The sequence below is a fragment of the Dicentrarchus labrax genome, unplaced genomic scaffold (assembly GCF_905237075.1).
Source record: "Dicentrarchus labrax unplaced genomic scaffold, dlabrax2021, whole genome shotgun sequence".
In the NCBI taxonomy this organism is placed as follows: Eukaryota; Metazoa; Chordata; class Actinopteri; family Moronidae; genus Dicentrarchus; species Dicentrarchus labrax.
The window spans coordinates 18,605,029-18,628,846 of record NW_026136718.1 but is presented as its reverse complement, the minus strand read 5'-3'; the positions used below and the strand labels follow the sequence as shown (position 1 = coordinate 18,628,846).

The following is a 23,818-nucleotide window of genomic DNA, read 5'->3' as shown; positions in this document are numbered from 1 at the left end:
TAAATATCGTTAAAGGTACAAAAGACCACATGATGGCAGCAGGTGATTTCTCATTGAGGTCAGTAACCTTGGGAGAATTGAGTCATACAATAACCAGTAACTAAAAGTATCAAACAAATGGAGTAGAGTAAAAAAATAAAAAAGTGCAATATTTCCCTCTGAGATAATGCGGAGTGTAAGTATAATGTAGCATGAAATAGAAAATACTCAAGTAAAGTACAAGCACCTCAAAATGTTTCTTAAGTACAGTACTTGACTAAATCTATGTGATTGCTTCAGGGTCATTCTGTTTGTGTCAGATGCCTCTGACATCCTGCCTGATGGTGCAAACATCTGGGGCTTTCAATGACAGCAGAGTGAGAAGACCAAATAAACATTCCTTTAGAAAATTTAGAGTAAAGTCATAAGAGTATCTTTTCCAAGCTCGGGTTCCTAATATATGTTAAACTATGTTAAAAATGTGTATATATATTTTATTATTTAAAAAAAACACTCTTTGCAAACATCCATCATATTTCTGCTTTTATTGCAATTTATTTCACAGAGTTGGAATAGTGTGCAGAATATGAATGTGATATCTCTGGAATAATTTAAGACTATTATAAACTCTACAGTAAAAGCCTCCTACTTTAATTGTGTCTGTTCTTATCAAATATTTAATATTATTGTCTGTTTTTAGTATTGTTTTATCTGTTGTTTGTTTTCCATCTTGTCCAGGTCTCCCCTCCAAAAAAAGACCTTAAGCCTGGTCTGGTCTTCTGCTGCAGACCAGTGAGCAGCTCCACTGGATTGTATTATTGCCTTGCTCAAGGGCAACTCAACAGTAGCTGTTTGGTTAAAGTGCTGGTGTTACCATTCCCATTTCCTGTCCAGATGTCGTATATCCAAACATTATGTGTCATTTGTCCTAATTTCTGAAATATAGTAGAACCCATTTAAATGTTTGCCAAAAATATGTGAACCAGGGATTACATTTATGACTGCAGGATGCTTTTCCAGAGACCCACACCAAACAGCAGTTGAAGCTTCATTATTCATCACTAAAGTTACAGCAAACCAAACCCAAGTGTAAAGAATAATGTGTTTATAATGTGCTAGAACAGTAGTTTATTTTTGTGCCTGTAGCTGCGACTTTTTAAATGTCTGTAATAATTGATATGCAGGTGACTAATGGAAATACTGGAAAACCATACAGACTATAATGTGACGGATCTAATGGGTTATAATGGTTTTAATAGTTTTTTTCTCATTGGAAACCATTATAATTTATTGGACCGTGCATATATTCATTCACAGTTCATCAGCTAGCCAAATAAACCTAACAATAAAACTGGAGATATAATATTCTGTACACCTATTAATATATTTAAATGGACTTACTCTCCTAAAATGTCATGATGTTGGCTTGTGGTTAACAAAGGACAAATTGACAAGTTTTAGGCTCCTGTTTTTAAGAATAACATTTATTAAGGTTTATCTTTTGAAACAAAAGAGACATTTTACAAAATACTCTCATATTTTGTTTTTATGAATTGTATAGCTTCCCTTAAGGATTGACGCTGTTTTTACCTTGAAAATCCTTTATGACTCAACTGACTACATATGGGTTCTAGTATCAGCACATATTGTATCTGAATTAAACGTAGCCATGTAGACTTTCATGGCTTAAGCTTTTATCACTGATTTTACATTTTGTAGCTGCCAGCTGATGATTATTCACTCAATTAGTGAAAGAGGTTGCAGAGAGCCTTAATGAAGCCGAGGAAAAGTTTTGAGGTTTTAACTTTCAGAAACCTGTCACAAGGTATTAAAACATCACAGAGATAGGCACAAGAAGCAGAAACATCCAAATATGCAACGACAGAGAAGAGTGACTATAAAACAACAGTCTGACAGCGACTAGTTCATACGTACATTTAGTTTAAGGCAAATGTTTACGTTACATAGAAGAAACTTAATTGTAACAAGAGGATTCTGGATAGTGCAGAAATAGGCAGTAATTCAATATTTTCTATGACGTTTATCTTAATAGGTCGATCAGGTTAATTTATATGACATAAATTATGGGAATCATATATCCAGTTTTGTAATTACTTATATAACCATGGAATTGAAAGAACTGTACAATATGTGAGCAGTGTAGTTATATATTGATATTGATATTAAAACGAATAATATGTTTTCCAGTGGCGATTCCTTTTATAGTACAACACACACAACATGACAGAACACAACACGCAACACTGGCTTGAAACTTAAACAGTAAAGTGGTTTTTAACAGTGTGCCAGTGAAGTTCAAGAGTGTGCCGGTTTTCATTCCAAAAAATAAAACACACTGTAGCTTCTAATTTTACTGCTCAGCACGAGTAGAATTTAAATTTAATAATATGATATGAATTAATGTAATTTGATGCTATAATACCAATTAATAATATGAAAGTTCATTTTAATTGTCATGTGAGTCAGCTGAGTGATAAGTCATTTGTGCTTCACTTGGCTACAGCGTCATAACAAAAAGTCTGGAATATCACATGTTTAACAGGTTGCATTACAGCGTTGGTGATAAATGGAATAATATTTCAATATATTGTATCTTACTTCAGTTTATCAAAATTATCATTCTTTAATTTGACCAGTGAGGCCTACAAGGAAATCTTGAAGATGATCTTTCTGAAGTTGTTTGCACTGCCTCCCAGGGGAAATACCTATGAAATTGGCAATATCTGTCATTGGTGGGATCTGTCTTGAAATGTGTGTGTCAAACATAATTCTGATTTCAGAATCATTCTCCATTGGAAAAGTTTGCCTCCTTTCTGTCTGAAGGAGTGCAGCCAGTAAATCAGTCATAGAGTTTGGAATGAAAACGTACAGACTCAGGCTTCAATGGTGTGTGACCACTGGTATTGTGCGGACTGCACAGCCCATTAGAGACGATGACATGCACAGAAGCAATCCGCTGTGATTGTTCTGGTAGCAGAAGTCCTATAGGAAGAGGGTGAAAGCATTTCAGGACACCACTAGAAGGGCGTGTCCATCTGGCTGCCCTTTGCAGCGGGTGACACCACACCATAGCTCCGCTCCTGCCACCTCAGCCAATGCATGTGGACCTCTTTCTGAACCTGTCAAACATACACATAAAAAAAAAATTGTGTTTGGCTGTTTGCAAACTGGTAAGATGGTGCTGTTGCAACTCAGGCCACATTTATGTTTAAATCATTATGGAATTAGTTTATAATAAAAAATGATCTCATGTATGGTATATAATATAATATCCTTGAAATGTAATTGTTTGACATTTTGGGAAATATGCTTATTTGCTTTCTTACAGCTACCCTGGCTCTAGCCAACTGTAATAAAATCTGCCTATTACCACCTCTAAACATTAAGTTATAGCTCATTTAATTTGCAAAGAAATTAATTAAAGTGTTACATTTCACTGTATAATGATGAGTATTTCTTAGCCAGGAGTGCTACTTCCTGGAGTCTATGCTGGTTGCCTGGTAACAGCTCAGAGCCAAGAAATAGTCAGGTCCGTAACCCCTGTACAGCTGCAAATTGAGTTTTACACTTTGGTTCTTGTACAGATGACAGTAACAGTATATATTGTGTTAATTCGAGAGTTTTAGAGGTGATGGTAGGTAGACTTTTTTCCCTCTCAAAACCATGCTAGCTCCTTTCCCGTTTCCTGTCTTTACACTAAGCTAGGCTAACCGGCTGCTAACTGTAGCCCTATATGTAACATTAACGGACAGACATGAGAGTGCTAGCAATTTTCTTATCTAACTCTCTGCAACAAAGCAAATAAGCATATTTCCCAAATTGTTCAGCTATTCCTGTAGCTTAAATTTCCAAAACAGGATCAAGAAACCCCCAAAACTCTTGACAGGTAAAATCTGAAAACTAAACTCATTCATATATTCTTCTCACAGAGATGATAAGTCATTTTATTGGATATTAAGTCATCTAAAGTATTTATTTGGCGTATTATTGGGATATCAGTGACATTTTTTAAGCATTTGAAATCATTTCCTTTGGCATAGAACAATATTCCCTGATAAGCCACAGCCTAAATTTTTAATCGGTTTCTAAAAGGATATAGATATGATAAGAGATATATTAGATTATTACCCATGTGGCCATAAAGCACCAAACAGATGAACATGGTTATTGTTTACTGAGTAATATATTATTATTAAACACAGACTGGTGTTGCCCTCAGACTCTTTGGGGTTGGCCTCACATTAGTCTCGGTGGTTACATAAGTGCTCGGGGTCCTTCCATTATGCAATGAGGGGAAGAGAAGTGGCAAATTATTGTCCATTTTAAGCCCTGACAACTCTAAACCGCTCACCCCTCGCTGGCATATGATCCGGGTACACAGGTTTATTATGCAACAGAGAGCTGTAAATCATCTGTGTGATTTGTTGAATATGTTATGGTAAATGCTCGAGAGTGGTGTGGCTTCTACTGACCTCTTCATTGAGAAAGCAATAGAGAACTGCAACAAGAAGCCCCTGTAGGAGAGATGGTTTAACATTTAAGACTAGTCGGCATCATTAAAAGGTTGCTCATGTGAAGAGAGCTTAAATGTCAGACACAAATGAGAGCTGATAGGCTGAAGAATGAGAATTAAATTAGGTCTATCTATTATGTTTTGCTCACACAGCCAGTAAGCAAGAGTGGAATAATGAATAATATAATTTCATATCTCCACAATATATTGCTGTAAGCCATGTACGCTGTCCTTCCTTTTATCTTTACAAACATGCCACATAAAATTGCTTTTATAAACAAAGCCTGTCTTACAACTATTTAGGCACTGTTGTTACTATTTTGTTCGTAGTTCTCACTGCTGTGCCATATCAATTTGAATTCTCAACGAGAAGGGGGGCAGGGACAAAATCAGATTTGGGGAGCTGGCGAGCAAACCATTTTGTGTCCCATGTGACATGAAGTGCAGGAAGCCATCTGACTTTTCTGTGGTTGTCTTCTGCAGATGCAAACACTGGTCCAAACTTTGCTCACATTCTCAGCAACACAGCACTGCTTAGCCCCTTTTCACTAATTAAAGAATTATTTGTTAAGCTTTTTCAAGCATATAATAGTGTTTTAATACCTTATAGGAATTTGGTCGATTTGTTTATTCAGTCCAGCTCTTGTCCAGATTTGGTCCAGCAAACTTATGACCCATCAGTCTCATCAGCCTTTTTGTTTAGCAAAACTTAGTCCTGAACTACTAAGTACAGCCTCACAGAGCCGCTAGCATGCCTGTAGACTCTCAGTCTTGTTTATGTAAGTTGTCAGCAGGTAAGAAAAGAGAATTTCAGTACAACTTATTACTGCATGAGATGTGTCTAAAAGTGGATAAAGAAAAGTGAATCCAATAATCTAAACAAATTTCAGTTTTAGACCAGTAATGTAAAAAATTAACCAAGATATTGTCTATGTCAGTCAGGGTTAACTGCAACATACACTGCAAAAGGGATTACATTCTGGATATGATATGGATTGGTGTGTGTGTGTGTGTGTGTGTGTGTGTGTGTGTGTGTGTGCGCGTGTTCAGGGTATTTGAGCATGTACAATATATATTGCTGTCAAAATATTGAGTGTTTTTACATGTGTGTGCGTACCTGGAAGGATCCCATGCAGAGCTCGATACAGAGGCGCAGGTTAACATTGAAGTAGTCGGGCAGAAAATTGAAGAACATGTAGTGAGTACCAAACAAAGGGATGAGGAGGAGGGTGGACTTAGTCAGGCGTCTGTTGAACCGAAAGAAAGAAACAAGATGCAGGAGGTGAAGCTACCACAGGGAGTCATTTAGTGCATGTCTCATCTGTATGCAGCTCCAGACGGTATCATGAAGTCACGCTAATCATCAGATGTCAATCAACAGGATAGTGTGTGTGTGTGTGTGTGTGTGTGTGTGTGTGTGTGTGTGTGTGTGTGTGTGTGTGTGTGTGTGTATGTGCATCACTTTTGTTTATGAGCAGGAAAAGTTGGTGGCAGGTGCATGATTCAAAGTGAGGATATTAGAAACTGAGATTTTTACATGTATGAGAACATCTAGCTGGTGCACTTAAGTCAAGCACATCACTTAACTTACCTTTGGTATGTCTTTTATAAGATCCAAATATGCATGATGTCCCTGAACACTTTCAGCATATTAGTGAGCCTGCTTCAATTAGAAATTCTGATAAGCCCCTTGGATAGTGGGAAGGTAGACGTGGTTTGTGACTGAATGAATTATACATTGCCACTGTCATGTGTCAACACAACTGTGATTTCCACACAACTTGCATCTTCTACATCAAAGTGTCTTGTCAGGGTGAAAAAGTATCAAAGAGAGTGGGAAAGTATTTGAAAATGTGAACAAGATGAAAGTTACATTTGATAAAAGCAAATACTGTCACTGTTACTGTCTCTATACAACTGTGTCTGTAGCTGAAGGATTACCTGTACTGAGAGGAGTTATTAAACTGGATCAGCCGAGGATTGAGCTTCTGTATGAGAATTCTGATGATGTTCATGAACAGCATAAAATTGACCTGTTGATAAAAAAAGAAAGAATGCAAAAATTACGAAACATGTTCAGCTTTAATGGGATAAAGCCTTGACGGGTACTGTGCCAAATGTCACTTAGAACAACGTGATTATTGAATGTCCTGGCAACAATATGGGCAGCCGTGTGTAATTGACTAGGACTGGTGTGAGGGCAGTGTTTAGCACTCTATTCTAAGGAGCACAAAATACGTTTTTATAAATAATTTCTCAGACATCATCTCTAAAAGGAAAGTAAACAAATCATCTGCATTAGAATCGGTAAGCTGTTAGGTGCATAAGAGGCAATCTTTTTGTTTGTTTCAGCACAATGGGAGCATTTACCGCTATAGACACAACAATTGGTCCCTTGATGATCCACCAATAGGGCGAGTCCTCGTTGATGTCCCAACATCTATATAGGAAGACATTTTGAAACGTGAGTCTGCAGAAGAATTGAACTGACTCTAGAATAAAACTCATAACAAACAACAAACATTGGTGAATTAATAGTATTTGTTTAACAGGTTAATTAAATGAGAAATCTACCCTCACCTTCCCTCTTAAGGGAATATTTCTTTATCAAAAACCTAAACTTTTTATCATAAAATCCTTTTAGGAAAATGCTATGTGGTGGCTCTAACCGCTGCAGCCCATTGATTACAATGTTAGTCATTAAGTCTGTTGTAATATGCTGTACAGTAAGTAACTGCACATGTGGAGATGGAAGTGGGAGTATACACACTCTGTGTCCTCAAAGTACACCCTGGATACAATCCACAGGATGATGAAGAGCACAGGCACACCTGTGGAAAGGCAGAAAATCAAAACTGATGTCAGTGAGATACAATCAATACACACTGAGTTGGTTGTATCATAATTAGTCAGTAACCAGTGTGTGAACACTTTTCCAATATCTGAATTGATCTATTCTGCAAGAGCTCATAGTGAATGGAGGCTTTGTGCACTACACATCTATATTCATTCTTGGCAAGTGAAGTGGCAGTGACCCCATTCATTTAATCATACAAGTTTTTAAGAAATCAACTTGAACAATTTTTGAAAAAACGTTCAACCCACAAACATAATCTAATACATTAGTAGTGACTGCCGCAGGGATGTAAACTTTAATTCAGTTTGTTTGGTAATTACAGTTGATGCCACTGAGCCAGGAGAGTTTCTGGCTCTATCACAATAATAAGTGGGGGACGTTGGCCGATGGCAGACTGTCTGCTTCTTGTTGTCCCTAAAGACAGCGGTGAATCTCCTTTAAAATACAGACCTGTAATAAATATCTAACGGTTCAGCTCAACAGGGTTGAAATCAGTCATTTTGAGGATATTAAGATTTCTCCAAAATATGTGTTTCACTGTTGAGAAACCCAAAATACACCTACCACTCACAATGAGAGGGGTATTCGTGATCTATTTTGGCACTGTGTTTGGATTTTAAAAAAAAGCATGTTCTTGGAAGTAAATTCTTCAGTGAGTGACCATATGGAGACAAAGTTTTAAATTTTAAACTGAATCTTCTGATCCGACTTTCATAATACAGTGGGATGATGATTTTGGTGTCCTACACTCATTTGTAGATTGACAAATAAAGAAACCTGTGATGTGAATTGAAAAAGCTTTCTAAATAAAAAGTTAGGTTGCAAACCACCTTTAAGTTAGATGGAAACTACAAATCACACTGTGCAAGCATTTGTGCACTTCAAGACAAAATAACACTCTCTGAAGCATCAAATTATAGGGCAGTGATAAAACACATCTATTTTATTCTCTTCCACAGGGCTAGGCAGATATATAGCTAAAGCTACCGAGCGAGTCGTACAACAACGGCAGAGAAAGTGCAACCAAAATTTCCACATCCACACATACATACTTGCACTGCTAAACAAAGCAAGAAAAGAAAGACAGACCCTTCACCATAATTATTATTTTTAAACCATGAAAAAGTCCAAAAATACCAAAATGTCAAAACTACTCAAATGTAACCAAAATAACAATAACTGATGGTCTGGCAAAAATTTAAAAAAGCCTAACCTGAAGGGGTTTATCCAACGTTTACCTACCATGGCTTTCATTACTTTTTCTGAAGTTTCTCACCTTCAGCCAACCGAGGTGAAAACGTAGGTATATGTAAAAGTCCCCTCATTTTATAATCCTTGCATCTATCACCTACTAATGTTAAAGAGGCACAGGACTTTTCTTCTCAGTCTGGAGCAAGTATCATATAGGATAGTGTATATTGAATTGTATTGGAACCAAACTGCAGCTCAGCATAACAAATGTCAGGCAAACTGCATGTCAAGGTTTCTCACCCCATCCCAGCAGGCTGAAGCCCCAGAGGCATCGACGGCTGTGATAGAAAGACGAAAGCAGCAGGGAATTGAGGTAGAGCGCCTCCACCAGGAGCCAGAAAAAATTGGCCATTACACAATAGTGACAGAAGACAACAGAGGCCTTACAGGCAAACTGTGCAGGAGGAACAGGAAAGGAAAGAAGGACAAAAAGTGAATCGTAAGAGGGGTTATGAGAGAAGAGGTGCACAGACACATATGTGATTAGAGTGATGCATAAATATGAGAACAAGGAAATCTGCCCATAATAATTTCATATTACAATCATGAACCTCTTGTCCTCAATGCCATTATCTTACTGTTGAAAGGGTGCAGTGGTTGGTGTCATCACTTGAGAAGAGAATAGCATCCTTTATGAAAACCGCCACAGCTTTCAGGATAAATGTGATGAAGAGCTGGATGTGAATGAAGTTCCTGGCACAACGCAACCTCCTGTTGAGGTAACATACAGTACATGTGATAAATATACTACAGTGTTGCTTATGCACCAAAAACATCAGATATAATGTCAAATATAAGTTAAGTTTTACAAGACATTGTTACACATTATCTAATAGCTGTAATGGCTTGGTTTACATGGTTTGTGACTGGCATGGTGTCAGTTTAGGGCAAACAAGTGAGAAAGAAAAAAAATGCAGAAGGTAAACCAAACCTCTTAGCAACGAAAATAAAATTATAAAAAATGTACAGTTATGAGGAACAGAACAATATACTATAAGAATTTAAAAAAAGAGATGGAAGTAATGGTACTGTAATATCATTTCTAGGTGACCATCATTTCATAATAAACAGACTAGATTTATGAAACCGCACACCAACTGAGCAGAGAAAAAAACAAACCATTAATTAAGAGGTTTTGTGTTTTCACACGGTCCTATTTCTTTTCATCCAGTGAACCAAAGAGCTGGGTGGGCGGGGGTAAGGAACCCCTTGACATTGTGTCAATCAGTTGCTAAGTGGACTATAGGACCAGTTATGTCCACTCCATGTGGACCTAACCAGCCCTCTCATATGGGATTATGAGAGGGGAAATTATGTCATTCATCAACACCTTGTCAGCTAATTTCATGGCTGTTTTGTTTGCATTTTATTTTGGGTTTCAGCGATTCTGTTATACAAACTCATTGTAGAGAGTTTGTATAACAGCTTCACTCCTCTTCCTTAAAGTAACATCCAACATTTTGGGAAACATTCTTATTTGAGTTATTGATTAGATTGGCCTGTTAGCTAGTGGCCACACACAACCTTAACTTAACTCTGTACATACTTAAATAGCAAGATATAATATGTTTATTAGTAAAAAAAAAAAAAAATAGAGGTGTGGGCTGGCAGGCTTTTTGAACTTTGGACTAGCTGTTTCCTCCTGCTGTCAGTCTTTATGCTAAACTAAGCTAATCACCTGCTGGCTCTTGCTTCATATTTAGCATACAGAAATTGAAGTGGTATCAATCTTCTCTTCTAAGTCTTGACAAGAAAATTATAAATATTTCCCAAAATGTCAAACTATTCCTAAATAAACTTAGCATTAGGGCATCATTTGTGTGGCAATGTGCCAAAGCAACAAAAAAGTCAAAACATGTATGAGTATCACATTTCAAACAGCACAGGACCTAGACAAAGGCCCAAAACTGGTGAGAGTCGGCTAAATAAAGGCTTTTTACAACACCCAGGACTAAGAGTGTCTTGGAATCATGTTTTTATGTTTACACTGGACAACCAATATTATTGCAATATGATCTGTTCCTACCTAAAGAGCAACAGGATCAACACAGCAACAGCCAGCACCGCTAGAGAGCTGCTGTAGCCGATGGTGTATATCAGCTTCACTGTGGCAAAGTACGATTGCTCTGTCTGAAAGCAAGATGAGAAAAAAAGATTTTTTGTAAGCTTTTCAAAAGGCTGTCAGACTTCAAAATGAATGTAATGTCTCCAAATTGCTAAATTGCAGACAAGCTTGAGACTCAACTGCATTGAGGAGATGACTGTGGTATAACTGCAAGAAAGCCTTTTCTATATTTTGAGGCTGACTGGACTAAGCAGACAGAATTAACCTAAAAAAGTACACGTAAAAGCTATTTAATTACAGTAACATCAGACTTTATAATTAGTGACTTTCCACCCTTTCTATTGGAAGACTTAAAGGGTTCTTTTTTAACTCAAGACAAAAGATGGTCTGTAAAGAACCAAAAGTAGTTTCTACATAGTTATCCTCTAAAAACACTATTCAGTATACGATCAGGCACCATTCTCTCTGAAACAAGATAATGTCAGCTATTACCTGATAGGTGACGTGTGATTCACTTCCTGCCTAGCAAAAGTATCAGTAGCACCTAGTGACATTATTTTCTACTCTCCTGCTACTACTACTACTACTACTACTACTACTACTACTCTAACAAAATACTAATATATATATATATTATAAAATCTCTAATAAAAAGTAGGTATATGGACAGCAGTTTCACTTCATTACAGTCTGACAGACTGCACGAAAAGAAATTTGTATCGTAGTATACGTGGGTAGGGGTCAACCTGTTGCTTCCCATCCTGTTTCAAATTCTCTTCCTCTGGAGTTCCCCATTCCCCAGTCTGACCTCTTTATCTGCCTCGCCATAGTAACTCACCTCAGGAATGTCATCATCCACACTACAGGCAATGTCGTACGGTGGAAATAGTCTGGACCAACCTCTGCTGGTGCAGTTACGGCTCACTGAACCTGAGGTGAAAGGCCATGAGATCAAAAAGTCAACTATGATACGATAGTCTTCAGATTAGATCCACTAATGTGTCAAAAGACAGCGATATTCACATAAATGTTTGGTGTTTTATGATGTTGGCGTGGCTCTTCGGATGGCAATCCACGTTCTGTCCACCAGTGTGGTGAATGAAATATGTCAACAATAAATATTATATATTGTCATAATATTTGGTACAGATATCTATGGTTCCCAGAGGATGTATTCTAATGATTTTGGTGATTCCTTAACTTTTCTTTTAGCGCCACCAGCAGGTCAAAGTTTTCACTTTTCCTGTGAAATACACATCAGTAAAACATCTACTGGACATGGTCATGTTTCCCTCAGGATTAATTGTAATAATTTAGGCAATTTCTTAATTTTTCATCTAGTCTGCATCTAAACCTAACACTAAACTAACACACTAAACTAAGATGGTCAACGTGATTTACATTATACCTGCAGAACATCATTATGTTAGCATTGTCATTGGAACAAAAGCCTGTTTGACCGACAGCCCGTTATTCCGAAAACAAAAAAGCCCACTGCTCCAAAGCTGCTCCAAAGTTTTTCCAAAAATACATACTCTACTCTACCTTTCTTAATATCTGACTGTATTTGAACATGTAGGAAATGATTAAAAGTCAGGTACAATAATAAACATGTGATTAACATTGTGAAACAGTCGTAGTTTTGTTGGGTTTAAGAATCAAAACTACTTGGTTAGGTTTAGCTAAGTTACATACATCATAAATTGGTGATACCAGAGTGTGGTTCTCAAAACAACAGGCCTTCAGAGCAATGGCCGTTTGTTTTTGGGCTTTTGGACAAATGGGCTTTTGGTCTAATGGGACATATTTCAGACTATTGGGGTTTCGAAATAATGGGTCATCATAAAGATGGCATGGCACCATTGTGAGAAGCAAGCATGAGAAATTATGAATTTCCGACATTGTAAAGAAAAACTGTGAACTGGAAATTTTCGATTTCACTGAAAGCAATTATATATCTGACTAGGAGTTTATGGAAGTGCCTAAAAACCAAACAAAAGTAGATTAAACCCAAATTTAACTGATTTATTGTAATACTTTGTATAGCCTTACAGGTCCACTAGCATGACTGTAGACTCTTATTCTTGTTTAGACACTGTTATTTATCCTCACAAACACATAAGGCCAAGGTACTTCTTGTTTGCTCATTTTGTAAATCATTTGTATGGGTTTCACAACCTGCAAACACGCCCAAATTTACTTGTTACGAAAAAACTAATTTGATTGCATTCTCCTGTGACAATCTAGCAAGCCTGAGCACTGAGGGCTGGCTGGAGTCCAATTCAACATAAAAAATAAGTAAATAAATGAACAAATAAATTAATAAATAAATAAACTTTACTTTGTGAAATTATCAGGATGAAAAACACCCTTTACTTTTCATCAGAATAATTTATAATTTAATTTATAATTTTGACCCACGGGTGAACATCATTGTCTTAGAATAAAACACCCTACACGCCACCTCTTTCACAGTGTGATCTTTTAGGCACCTGTGTTGTTTCTGAAGAGGGAGAAGACTGCAGGACAAGGTCTGTGGACTGTTTCCCCCACGACTGCATGAGGCCAGCAGACAACTGCATCCCAGAATGGCTGACAAACTTTTAGGAGGAGAAAGAGGGTTAAAAATAAAGGTAAGTGTTTCTCAAGGTAGTTAATCAGAAGATTCCTATTCCATGAACACATTTATATGCACAGTCATACATCGGGGCCTGTAATGCACACAGTTTAAATATATACTCATGGAGGTACAGTAGAGGTAAATGGGGTGTATCATGCACAGTAGCCACAACAACATTCTTCAAAGCCATAACACGCCTCTGTTTAAATTGTATTAAGACAAGAATGAGGAAGTACTGTAAATCCCCAACCAAGACCTTTATCTTGAGCTAGATTACACACATAAATCCTTATGTAACTATCCTTAACGGTCTCCTCTACAGATGCATCACAATGATAGATCACCCTGTGCGTTTTTTTATTCTGCAGTTGGGACGCCATCAAGAATCTGCCCTGACATCTGATGATTCTCTGTGAGGCATTTATTCCAGCTTAGACTCTTATTCTTAATGTGAACTTGTGGTATATTTCATATTGTAACTACAACCACGTACGAATGTATATGAGTTACTGCTGCAGGGTGATTTTAAAATGGAAAACACACCTTCTGAGCTTCTGTTGCCTTGCTCTTTAATGTACTGAAGGCAGTTACGCTTCTCTTTCTCCAGCTGAAATATGAACTCACATTCAGGGTGCAGGCTCGACAAAGCCTAGAGGTAGGGAAGAAGTAAGGAAGAAAAGGAGAAGAGAAGGACGGAATGGGCTATTAGATATATACAGACATTCAAGAAAAAGAACAAAATGACCACTCAGTCTGTAATTGCATGACAAAGGCATTTCATGTGTCTGAAAAAAATGCATGGCAGTTTTTTAAAGGCCGGTGACTCATTTTGCCTTTATGCCCTACCTTTAGCAGGAAATGCTTTCCCACTAAAACACTTGGCTAACCTTTTGGAAAAAAATGCACCTATGGCATTAAGCAAAATTATCTTTCACTATAGCACACACAGGGGACACTAGGAAAATTCATTAAATGAGTTTGTCCCTAAGGACAGAGATGATTGTCATGGACTCTGACAATTCCGCACTCCATCCATTTAATGCGGCTCAGAGATTCTTCTGTTTGTCTGCCCCTACATATCCCTCCGTTTCCTGATGTCAAATAAAAAGAGAATAAGTGGATTTGCATTTGACTGACATTTATCTCAGTCTTAAATAAATAAGAATATCTTGTTTCTGGGAAAGAAATGGAATGATGTAAGGTGGATGCTGAAGGGTAACGTAGGAAGCGGATGGAGGAAGTATACACCAAAAGAGGATAGGATTTTCAAGACTCTGTGGTAATTATTACTTTAAGCTGTACTTCAAAACTGATTGAACAATTTGACATTTTAGTTTAGTAACTTTAGAAAACATGTTTAATAAGCTTATGATATTAAGTTGAACCAACAACTGTTTGGTCACACTGATGAACTTTTAAATTTTCTCAGCTTGAAGAGTCAGCTCTTCGATTCATACGACAAGCTTACGACTACTCCTCGGTCTGTACCAGTGAGTAGTTGCTGTATAAAAGAGGGTATAAAGAGGTTATAAGGTCACATAATACAGCTTCAGTGAGAATGCATAAACATTCCTGTGCTGTGCCAGGACAGAATGTAATTTGCTTTTGAACACTGAGGTTTATGCGCCAGATGTCGTTGCTGACAATGAGAGCAGTAGAGACAGAAGGATTCATTTTAAGGAAGCATTTCTTACTAAGGGTTTAATGCACAGTATGGAAATGACTATGTAATGTTTGTGTCTGGCAGAATGTCCATTGTTGGTGAGGGGTTTCCAGATAAAAGGAATTCCAAAAAAAAAGGGGGCAAAAATGGGCCCGAACTGCATTTAAAACATCCAATGCTGTTCCGTAGTCTGGTGTTAGACTCTCAGTGAGCATCACACAGTCCATTTCATTAGATCCCATTGTGCTTTGTATGTAAAGGGGTTGGTGAAGCCGTGATTAGTATAGGACACCACGTAATGGAGTCTAGACGGTGGTGGTTGTGGCAGTGGTGATGAAGGAATGAAGAGAATGCTGAAGATCTGGATGTGATGAGGAGTGCACTTCTGATGAGTTCAACCTGGGCACTGGATAGGATGAACTGGAGGTGAAAGGGATGACAGCTGAAAGCAACAAAGAAGAGAACAGATTTAAAGTTTGACAGCAGCAACATGATTGGCTGGAGGAGATTGTGGTAAAGTCTGATTGGATTAACTGAAAGAGTAAACGCACATAGCTGATTAGAAAGGAGAGTGAGGATTGTGAATGAATGAGGCATAATGAGAAGGTCTTCCTGACTGAACTTATGCTGAGATTCATATCTATAAAATGTCATACTTTCATTGAGCCCACATAGCAAATCAACATTATGCTGCCAGTCGCCAGCTGGGAATGTCAAAACTGAGGTGAGCCTGCATTAACATGAGAGATTAGATCTCTGTGTTTACTGAGGAGGTTGATGGTGATAGTATCTAAACTAGTCTGGGTTAAATTCAAGTGTCCTTTATTTTGATTTCATGCTGCTGGTGAACTTAAGTGATCCTGAATGTAAAGGTCAGAGCAGCAGGCTGGGTCCTGTCTTGCTAGCTTTGACAACATACAACAGTCCATGTCTTGCATGCTACTGAAGTACAGTATCTAACTTTCCTTTTACACATTTTGTTCCATGCTGATTACTGTAGCCCCCAGTTTATTGTTAGACTTTAATGATGCTGTTATTGAAACATTGCACATTCTGGCCCAGAATGTGCCACAAAAGAAGAAAAATATCTTTAAAAAATTATTATACATATTATAGAAGCTTTTAAATGTTTTTGCATGGGCTTTGAAGACAGAATTGTCTAGTTACAGTGCCTATAGTGAAAGGCACAATGTGATATCAGCAGAGATGAGAGAAGTGTGTGTCAAAAAGAAGAGATGAGCAAATGCAGACAAAAGCAAGACCAAAGGAGAAAAAAGGAGGTACTTACAGGCAGCCATGTAATCATGACGCGCCTCCATTTCCAAAATTACTCAAAATTTTTGAGAATGTTTTGCATTTTGTTTTCCCAATGCTACGTAATTTTGAGGCTGCTGTTTGAGTCTCTCCCCTTGTTTTTGAAAATGCATATTCAATACAACACAGAGGACAACACAACGTGTCGCAGACACAGCCTTAAAAAAAGTAATCTCTGTTATTGATAGGCATATTGCACAGACTTTTGTCTTCATTCGGCTTAGTTCCAACTCATTTTAAAAGACTCAAGGGGAGACAAGTGCAACTCATAATGAAAAAAAGCTTCAGAGGCAAAAATCCTCTGAGACCACAAACACTCCCTCTGGAGGGCTGTGGTTTCCCCCACTCACTACTTTTTTGAGTGTCATCCAATAAGAGGCGCTGGTTGTGTGTTATAAACATTTCCATTAAAAAGATCTATCATTTCTCTGATGGGGCACACAGCAACATCTGCACCCGTACAAGCACAAACCCACCTGGAGCCATTTCATGAAATGACATGACTAAGTATGCCTTGCATAGATATAATATATAATTATAATTCAACACTGGTGACAAACTCAGGGTTGACTCTCTAGCAGTGTTGTAGCTAGGACCATCTTTGTTGAGTCCAAGACCAGACTTAGTCAAGACAGAGCCCAAAGCACAAGTTCAGACTGAGGCAAGACCAAGACAGGAGAAAATAATGCTTTAGCTATTGAGTTTGGCCAGCCAGGCACACAATTGCAAGTGACAGTGATTGGCCAATGTCAAAGCCCGTTCTAGATGGATTCTGAATTAAACCAATACCTAATTTCTGAACAAGTGCACTCAGTCAATGGTTTTGTTTTGAAGGAGGAAGTTACATTAGAAAAAAAAATTTGGCGAGACCAATGGCCAAGTCCAAGTGCAAATACCAACAAGTCTGAGACAATAGAAAAAATGTCTCAAGTCTGAGACCGGACTCGAGAACAGCACTATTTTTAAGGTTGTAGCACCATATGTGAAACGTTAAAATCACATAGGAAACTGAGAATAAAATGCGTGTAATGGCAAATGGCAAAATGTACAGATTTTAATTTAAGCAAAAGAAGATGATAGTGGATTCATGAGTTTTCCTATGAAAACAGGGATTTACTCATTTCTTTATCACACTGATAAATATTCTCATGAAGTGTCAGTTGTAGATATTAAGATATCTAATCTTCTTATTCAATCAAGCTATTTGAACAGGTGCTTTGTACAAGAAAACTGTCTGCCTTTAAGATTCTCATCAAAAGCAAAGCCAGAGCATTTGAAGAATTTAAATCCAAAAGGCTGCAAATCCAATCAGAACTTCATCAGGATATATTTGAAAATAGATGAAATAGGTGAAATTGGTCCGGACCAAAACTTTTCATTTCTATTTCTCCAACGCAATCACTGAGCCCTTTCCCCTCATTGTGTGTCTTAACTGTCAACTTGTTCGCCATCTCACCTACACACACACGCACAAATAATGGGATTCTCAGAAAAAAGCCGTCGCTTGCGTTCGTCCAGAATAACAAACCACTTTAGTGACTGTGTCAAAAAAACACCTACATAATAAACACTATACAGAAAACTAGTTGGAATTGAACACAATCCTCCTGACAGTTGTTGGACAGAAATGTTCAGAAAATGTTCCTCCCCATTGTCTTGTAGGAACAAAAATGCAAGCTCTCAACACAATCTGTCCCCACATCAATGAGGAATGGACGTGATGGAAGCAACCTAAACAAATTGCTGTCAGTCCTCTTTGTTCCTAATGCAATGCTAATAATCTAATGAGAGGTGTTATTGAGCAATTTATGCAGCAATTACTGCCTGTTCAAAGGCAGGCGAAGGATGCATTTACCTTGCCTCTTGCGAATATTCCAACAATCAGAGTTTGCGTTAAGTGTGCTTCAAGGGGGGAACCGTATAATGCAGATATAGTGGAATATTGCTCTTTGCTAAACTGGTCGTATTGTTATAATGGGAGGAACACTGCCAGAGTTAGGGCATTTATATTCAAAGCAGACAGACATATGCACTTACATGTTACCATAATGTACACTACACAAATGCAGCTAAATGGCAAACTGTATGTCAGATGTGGGTCATGTACCACACATGGCTTCCCTGTTTATATGCAAGGGGATGCTGTGAAGACATTTGGTTCTACATACGGTGTGCAGTTCAGAGGAAACGAACAAAGCTTTGAATGGCAGCGGGTGAGGAATAAAGCCAGAGTCAAGACTTATGAGCATCGAGGGTGCATGACATGCTCATGCATTTCAGCTGCATGATGAGATAGAGGGAGACACTGTTTTGCATTTAAGAGACAGAAACAGAGGTAGAACTATAGATGGAGGAGCTGCATGAGATAAGTCTGGATAATATGAGCCATGAACTAAATGCAAAGCCAAAGGCCCCTTACACTACCAGGTTAGCGTGCAGTCCGCTGTAAAAATGTTCTCTGAGAGGTGAAGCCCATTATCCACTAACTACCCAAAAAGGGGCCATTGGATTGGGCTCACTTTGCACATGTTGCCTTCTATTTTCAACCCCGAATGAGATGCACTTTAAGCTTCTGCAGCGGTACTGTGGCACAGTATAAAAATAAAAAACACGTTCAGTCAATCAGAAAAAGTACAAACACAGCCAGTCTCTGAAGTTCAGATATCGAAGGAACTGTTTGACATTTTGGCAAATATGCTAGTTACTGGAGTTGCAACATTCAATCAATTAGTTACTATTAAATTAATTGGCAACTATTTTGATATTCAATTAATTCATTAGAAAATGTCAAAATGACTGTGAAGGAAACTGAGCTGAATATTGAGGTGTGGACAAAACAAGACATTCAAGGATGTCACCAATTAGCTTTCTTGCTGAGAGTTAGATGAAAGGATTGATAGCACTCTCACATTTGTATTCTGGATTTGAAGCTGGAGCTAGCTGGTTAGCTTAGCATTTAGCAAAAAGACTGGAAACAGGGAAATAGTTAGCCTGGCTCCGTCCAAAGCTAATGAAATCTTCCTACCAGTACGACTAAAGCCCACTAGTTATCTAGTTTGTTTAATCCATAAAAATAACAAGTGTAAAAAGGACAATTTAAGGTTTTAAGGCCAGATATTAAGCTAGCTGTTGCCTTCTGTTGCTGGGTGCAACATTAGCCTCTTATCATGGAGGCATGTGTGGTATGTATCTTCTCAACAATCTCTTGGCAAAAAAGTGAATAACCAGACAAACAGTCCATCTGCTGGCTGCATGTGGGTGAATCAGGTTCATAAGATCCATATTTGGACTTTTTTACCACGCAGCCTCAAAAAATTGACCAGTTCATTTTTTTTAATCTTTCTTTTCTTTTTTGTAGGTGCAAAATTTCAATCATACCTGAACGTTCAAAAGAGACCAGCTACCATCAGTCTTGTTTTTTAGTGACTGTTTTCTTTTGAAATGTGCATGTGTGTGTGTGTTTTATGGACCCCAGGAGTTCATTATAATTCTCTGCAGTCCTGAGCAGTGAAAGAGAAAAGAATGAAGTGGAACACAGTGATGAGTGTCTGCCCTGTTCCCATTCTCTCTCTGCCACACTGATCATCAAACCACCGTTTGCCTGCTTCTCCTATTTCTATTGCGTGATGGAAATTAGCGAGGTGGCCATGTAATAATAACCTATAAAGCTGTTGATTTAAAAAAAAAGATGTGTGTGAATGGACATACGTGTGTGCAGTTTGTTGGCTGTCTTGCTTCTTCACAGTTGATTGACCGAGACAAATTGATGGTGTAGGCGGTAAATAGTCAGCAAACAAAACAAAACCAAAAAAATTTATTCATTTTCACTTTCTTGATTTCAATAAAGTGAATTCACTGTAACATATTCCAAATTGTGTGTCTTCATGTGTGCGTGGGCTCATTTCACTATGTCCATGGGGTCCAAAAACCAGGACCCTACTATATTTGTGGAGTCTGACAGTTTTTGTGTGTGAGTGATAGTCTAATGGAAATAGTTCCAGTTTTATTGAATTTAAATTTCCTTTGCTCTTCATCCCTCTTCATAAAGCTACTCTAATGTGCATGCATATATATTCCAATATTACATGTTTTATTTTTGAATGTACAAACAGAATACACATATATACTCACATACTTGCATCTCACCTGCACTACATGATAGGGCTACACGATATGGTAAAAAAAAAAACCCATGCTGTGATTATTTTGACAGATATCACAATTGCGATGTGATTAACAATTAGTGGGGATAATTATTTTTGCATCACAATTTTCATTTTCACTGAAACAAATACAAAAATCATGATGATGGGACATTTGTTGAGGTCTGTAGTACCAAAGAGATGTTTTCTTAGATTTGTAGGCCATGGCATCTCTGCAGCACTACAGTACTTAATGCTGTTTGAGCTGACGTTTTACTTTTATCAAAACAACTGCAGCTTCTACAATTTGCATATTGCACTTGGCCAAATTGCGATTTTAACAATATTTCGATTAATTGTGGTGCCCTATTTAGCTGACTCTTCTACGTAACCTGGACCAGAACTTACAGTCATCCTAATACACAGACAGATCCATCTCCATAATGTGAATTACAGAGTACAAGTAGTCTAATACTAAAATAATAGCAGGTCACATATAACAATAATGCAATAACGTGCAATAGGGCTGCAAATAATTCTTATTTTTGTCTACGAAAATCTATAAAAGCTATCAGTCTGACAGTCTAAAGGCCAAAGATATTCAGTTTATTATAATGTAAGACAAATAAAAACAATAAAAACTCTCATTTGGAAGCAAGAACCAGTAACTTATTGACTACATATATATATATATATATATATATATATATATATGTATATTTATTATATGTACAGCCTATATTTACACCCCATATGCACATATAGTACACACACACGATCCATCACACACACACACAGTAAATCTCCATTAAAATGATACATGATACACACACGGAACAATGTTAAGAATATTACTTTGAACCAATGTGAGGAAGCAAACAGCTGGACATCAGGTGCCTGCAGACAGATGCACTGTGTCCTGTTCTGATTGAAGGTAAACTGAATACCACACATCATTCATATGTTCAGTAACATACAGGTCTATGCAGAAGGAAAAGATGACACAGAATATCTGTTTCAGTTGTGTGCATTTTGTTTTGTTCAGTTTTTCTTTTCGACCAGCCTCAAATATGTGTGTAAATAAGGTGTTAATTCATCTCTCATGAATACTTCTCACAAACAGTTCTGAAAATGTCCAGTTAAAGAGAGCATCAAGTTTTTCTGCATGGCAAAAACATTCATTCATCTTTTTTTTCCCCCCACAAAGGTGAAGTTAAAGTAAATCACTCACAGTTGGAGCCAAACACAGAGTGAGAAAAATCCGTCTGATGTGGAGACAGGACATGTTGTCGCTATATCCTCCGTTCAGTCCAGCTCTCCTCAAAGAGACTGCAACACACACTCCTGCAGGACGGGATGCTGAGGCTGAGCCCCTCTCTAGGTGGAAATACAACACTTGTCAAGCATGCAACGGTAAAAACGTACCACTTCCTGTGCATATTTTCAAAATAAAAACCTAACTCACGAACTATAGGTACAAAAATGGTTCTGTAACAACATTTTTTTTCTCCACAGATTTTTATAGCCTCGCAAAGAAGTGCTTCGAATACCAACTGTCTAATTAAGCACGCGCTGCACGATTGTGAAGAGGCACGTTTCTGTTTTATTTTGAAGGTAAGAGTCAGCTCCTCGCTCGGCCGGTGAGATTTACAGCTGAGGCTGAGCGGGTGTTCGCGCCCTCACTCCTGCTGTTAGGTCAGATTCATCCCTTTGCTCTTCTGAGCCTGACTGTGTCGCCAAACACACACACACTACATCTGGTCATAGACATCAGGCTAAACGTGCACTTTACACTCTTAAAGGAGTGACAGGTGAAATACTGAGTTATTTGGCTTTGATGGAAGACATTTTTGTGCATTTTTAATTCGTAAATTTTGTGGAAAAACAGGTCTTTCAATTTTTTTTTATGTTTAATGTTTGTTTTTTTTTACATAAAATTGAATTGAAATGCATACAGGGCAATTTAATTTCAATTACACCAAAAAAAGACTAGGTCTTATAAAGTCTTATAAGATCTAGGCTTCAAGTAATCAATCAACCAGTCTTAATCCCCAGGGTGAAGTCCTCAAATAGCTTTTTTTCCCCTGTCCAATCAACAGTCCCCCAGAGTTATTTAAAAAAGAACAGCACACCTTCACATTTGAGAAACTGATCAGGAGAGCGAGCACTGTCCTGGACTTTCCTCTGGACTCCATAGAGGAAGTGGGTGAAAGGAGGATGTTAGTGAAGCCTACATCCATCATGGACAACACCTCTCACCCCCTACATGACACTGTGGGGTCCCCGAGTAGCTCCTTCAGCAGCAGACTGTTACACCCACGGTGTAAGAAGGAGAGGTTCCGAAGGTCTTTCATCCCTGCCGCTGTCAGACTCTACAACACTTGATCTATGTTATAGTTTCTGTTTTTCAAATTACCACCATACCATAGCTTTACCACTTAACCATAGTTTTTTTTATATCTGTATTTATTCATTTATTTTACGTAATTGCTGCTGTCACAAGGGAATTTCCCTGTTGTGGGATTAATAAAGTAATACAAACCATCCAATATTTGGCATTTGTGCTAGACAAATTAAAACATTCATTTTCCATTAATCAACTAATTAATCAGCTATTTTTTCAGCTCTAATAAGATCATTAACACAACAGGTTCTGACATCAGCACAATGAGGGGGGGAACAAAATCAACTAATTCACCAAGTATTATCCTGGTGGGCCATTTCTACACCTGGTGTCCAATAATGATACACAGTGAACTATTAAACCTTCCCTGAGGTAAAATACAGAGGACGTGATAGTGGTGTCTCCAGCTACAGCTGTACTGTATCAAAATAGACCTGACAGAGGAGATATTTGCCTTCATGGTTTATGGCAGAAGGCTTTTTCTGAATCATAAAAAGCTTTTGCCCTACAGACCCCCTCTACGCCCCCTCTGATTTTTCCAAATTTAGGTAGGAGGTTTTGTTAGAGAGGAAACACTTTGTGTGTTTGTGTGTTCACGTCTTCGCTCATGTCAGATTTCTGAAGGAGTGACGCAGAAATGTGTTGATCTTGTTGTTCTGATGTTTCCAAACTGTCAAACATTAAGTCACATAGATTGGTGGATGTCAGAGGCATCATCACCCTCACATTTTATTCATGTTTACTGGATGTTTGACAGGTCTATTTCAAGTTACACTGAGAATGATTCATGCAATTTACTTCTTCAAAATGATCCTTTAAAAACAGCAAGTAGAAAAAAATCTCTCCCTGTGTGAATTCTTTGAAAAACGTAATGTAAACTTGACAGACTTAATATTGCTTATAAGAATTTATAAAATAATTATCACAAAGTGCAGCTTTGTAGAGAAAATATGAGGCTTTGCATATAAATTGCACCAATTTACACCCAT

General features: G+C 37.8%; 1 protein-coding gene across 1 annotated transcript; it reads right to left on the bottom strand.

Moving 5' to 3' along the window:
- Window positions 1-522: 522 nt before the first annotated feature.
- Window positions 523-21,759, bottom strand: ghrhrl (growth hormone releasing hormone receptor, like). Its single transcript, XM_051377908.1, has 13 exons — window positions 21,657-21,759; window positions 13,850-13,955; window positions 13,179-13,286; window positions 11,525-11,616; window positions 10,648-10,751; window positions 9,200-9,332; window positions 8,862-9,015; window positions 7,284-7,344; window positions 6,884-6,953; window positions 6,455-6,546; window positions 5,631-5,760; window positions 4,473-4,514; window positions 523-3,119 (listed from the first exon to the last, which is right to left on the bottom strand). The coding sequence occupies exons 1-13, from the start codon at window positions 21,708-21,710 to the stop codon at window positions 3,018-3,020; spliced, it is 1,248 nt and encodes a 415-aa protein (XP_051233868.1). The 5' UTR covers window positions 21,711-21,759; the 3' UTR covers window positions 523-3,017.
- Window positions 21,760-23,818: the final 2,059 nt, after the last annotated feature.

Coding starts and splice junctions, on each gene's coding strand:
- ghrhrl (XM_051377908.1), bottom strand. CDS start 21,710: ATGTCCTGTCTCCACATCAGACGGATTTTTCTCACTCTGTGTTTGGCT. Junction 4,515..5,630: donor TCTGCATGGGATCCTTCCAG/GTACGCACACAC, acceptor TCTCTCCTACAG/GGGCTTCTTGTTGCAGTTCT. Junction 3,120..4,472: donor ATTGCTTTCTCAATGAAGAG/GTCAGTAGAAGC, acceptor TATGTTTGACAG/GTTCAGAAAGAGGTCCACAT.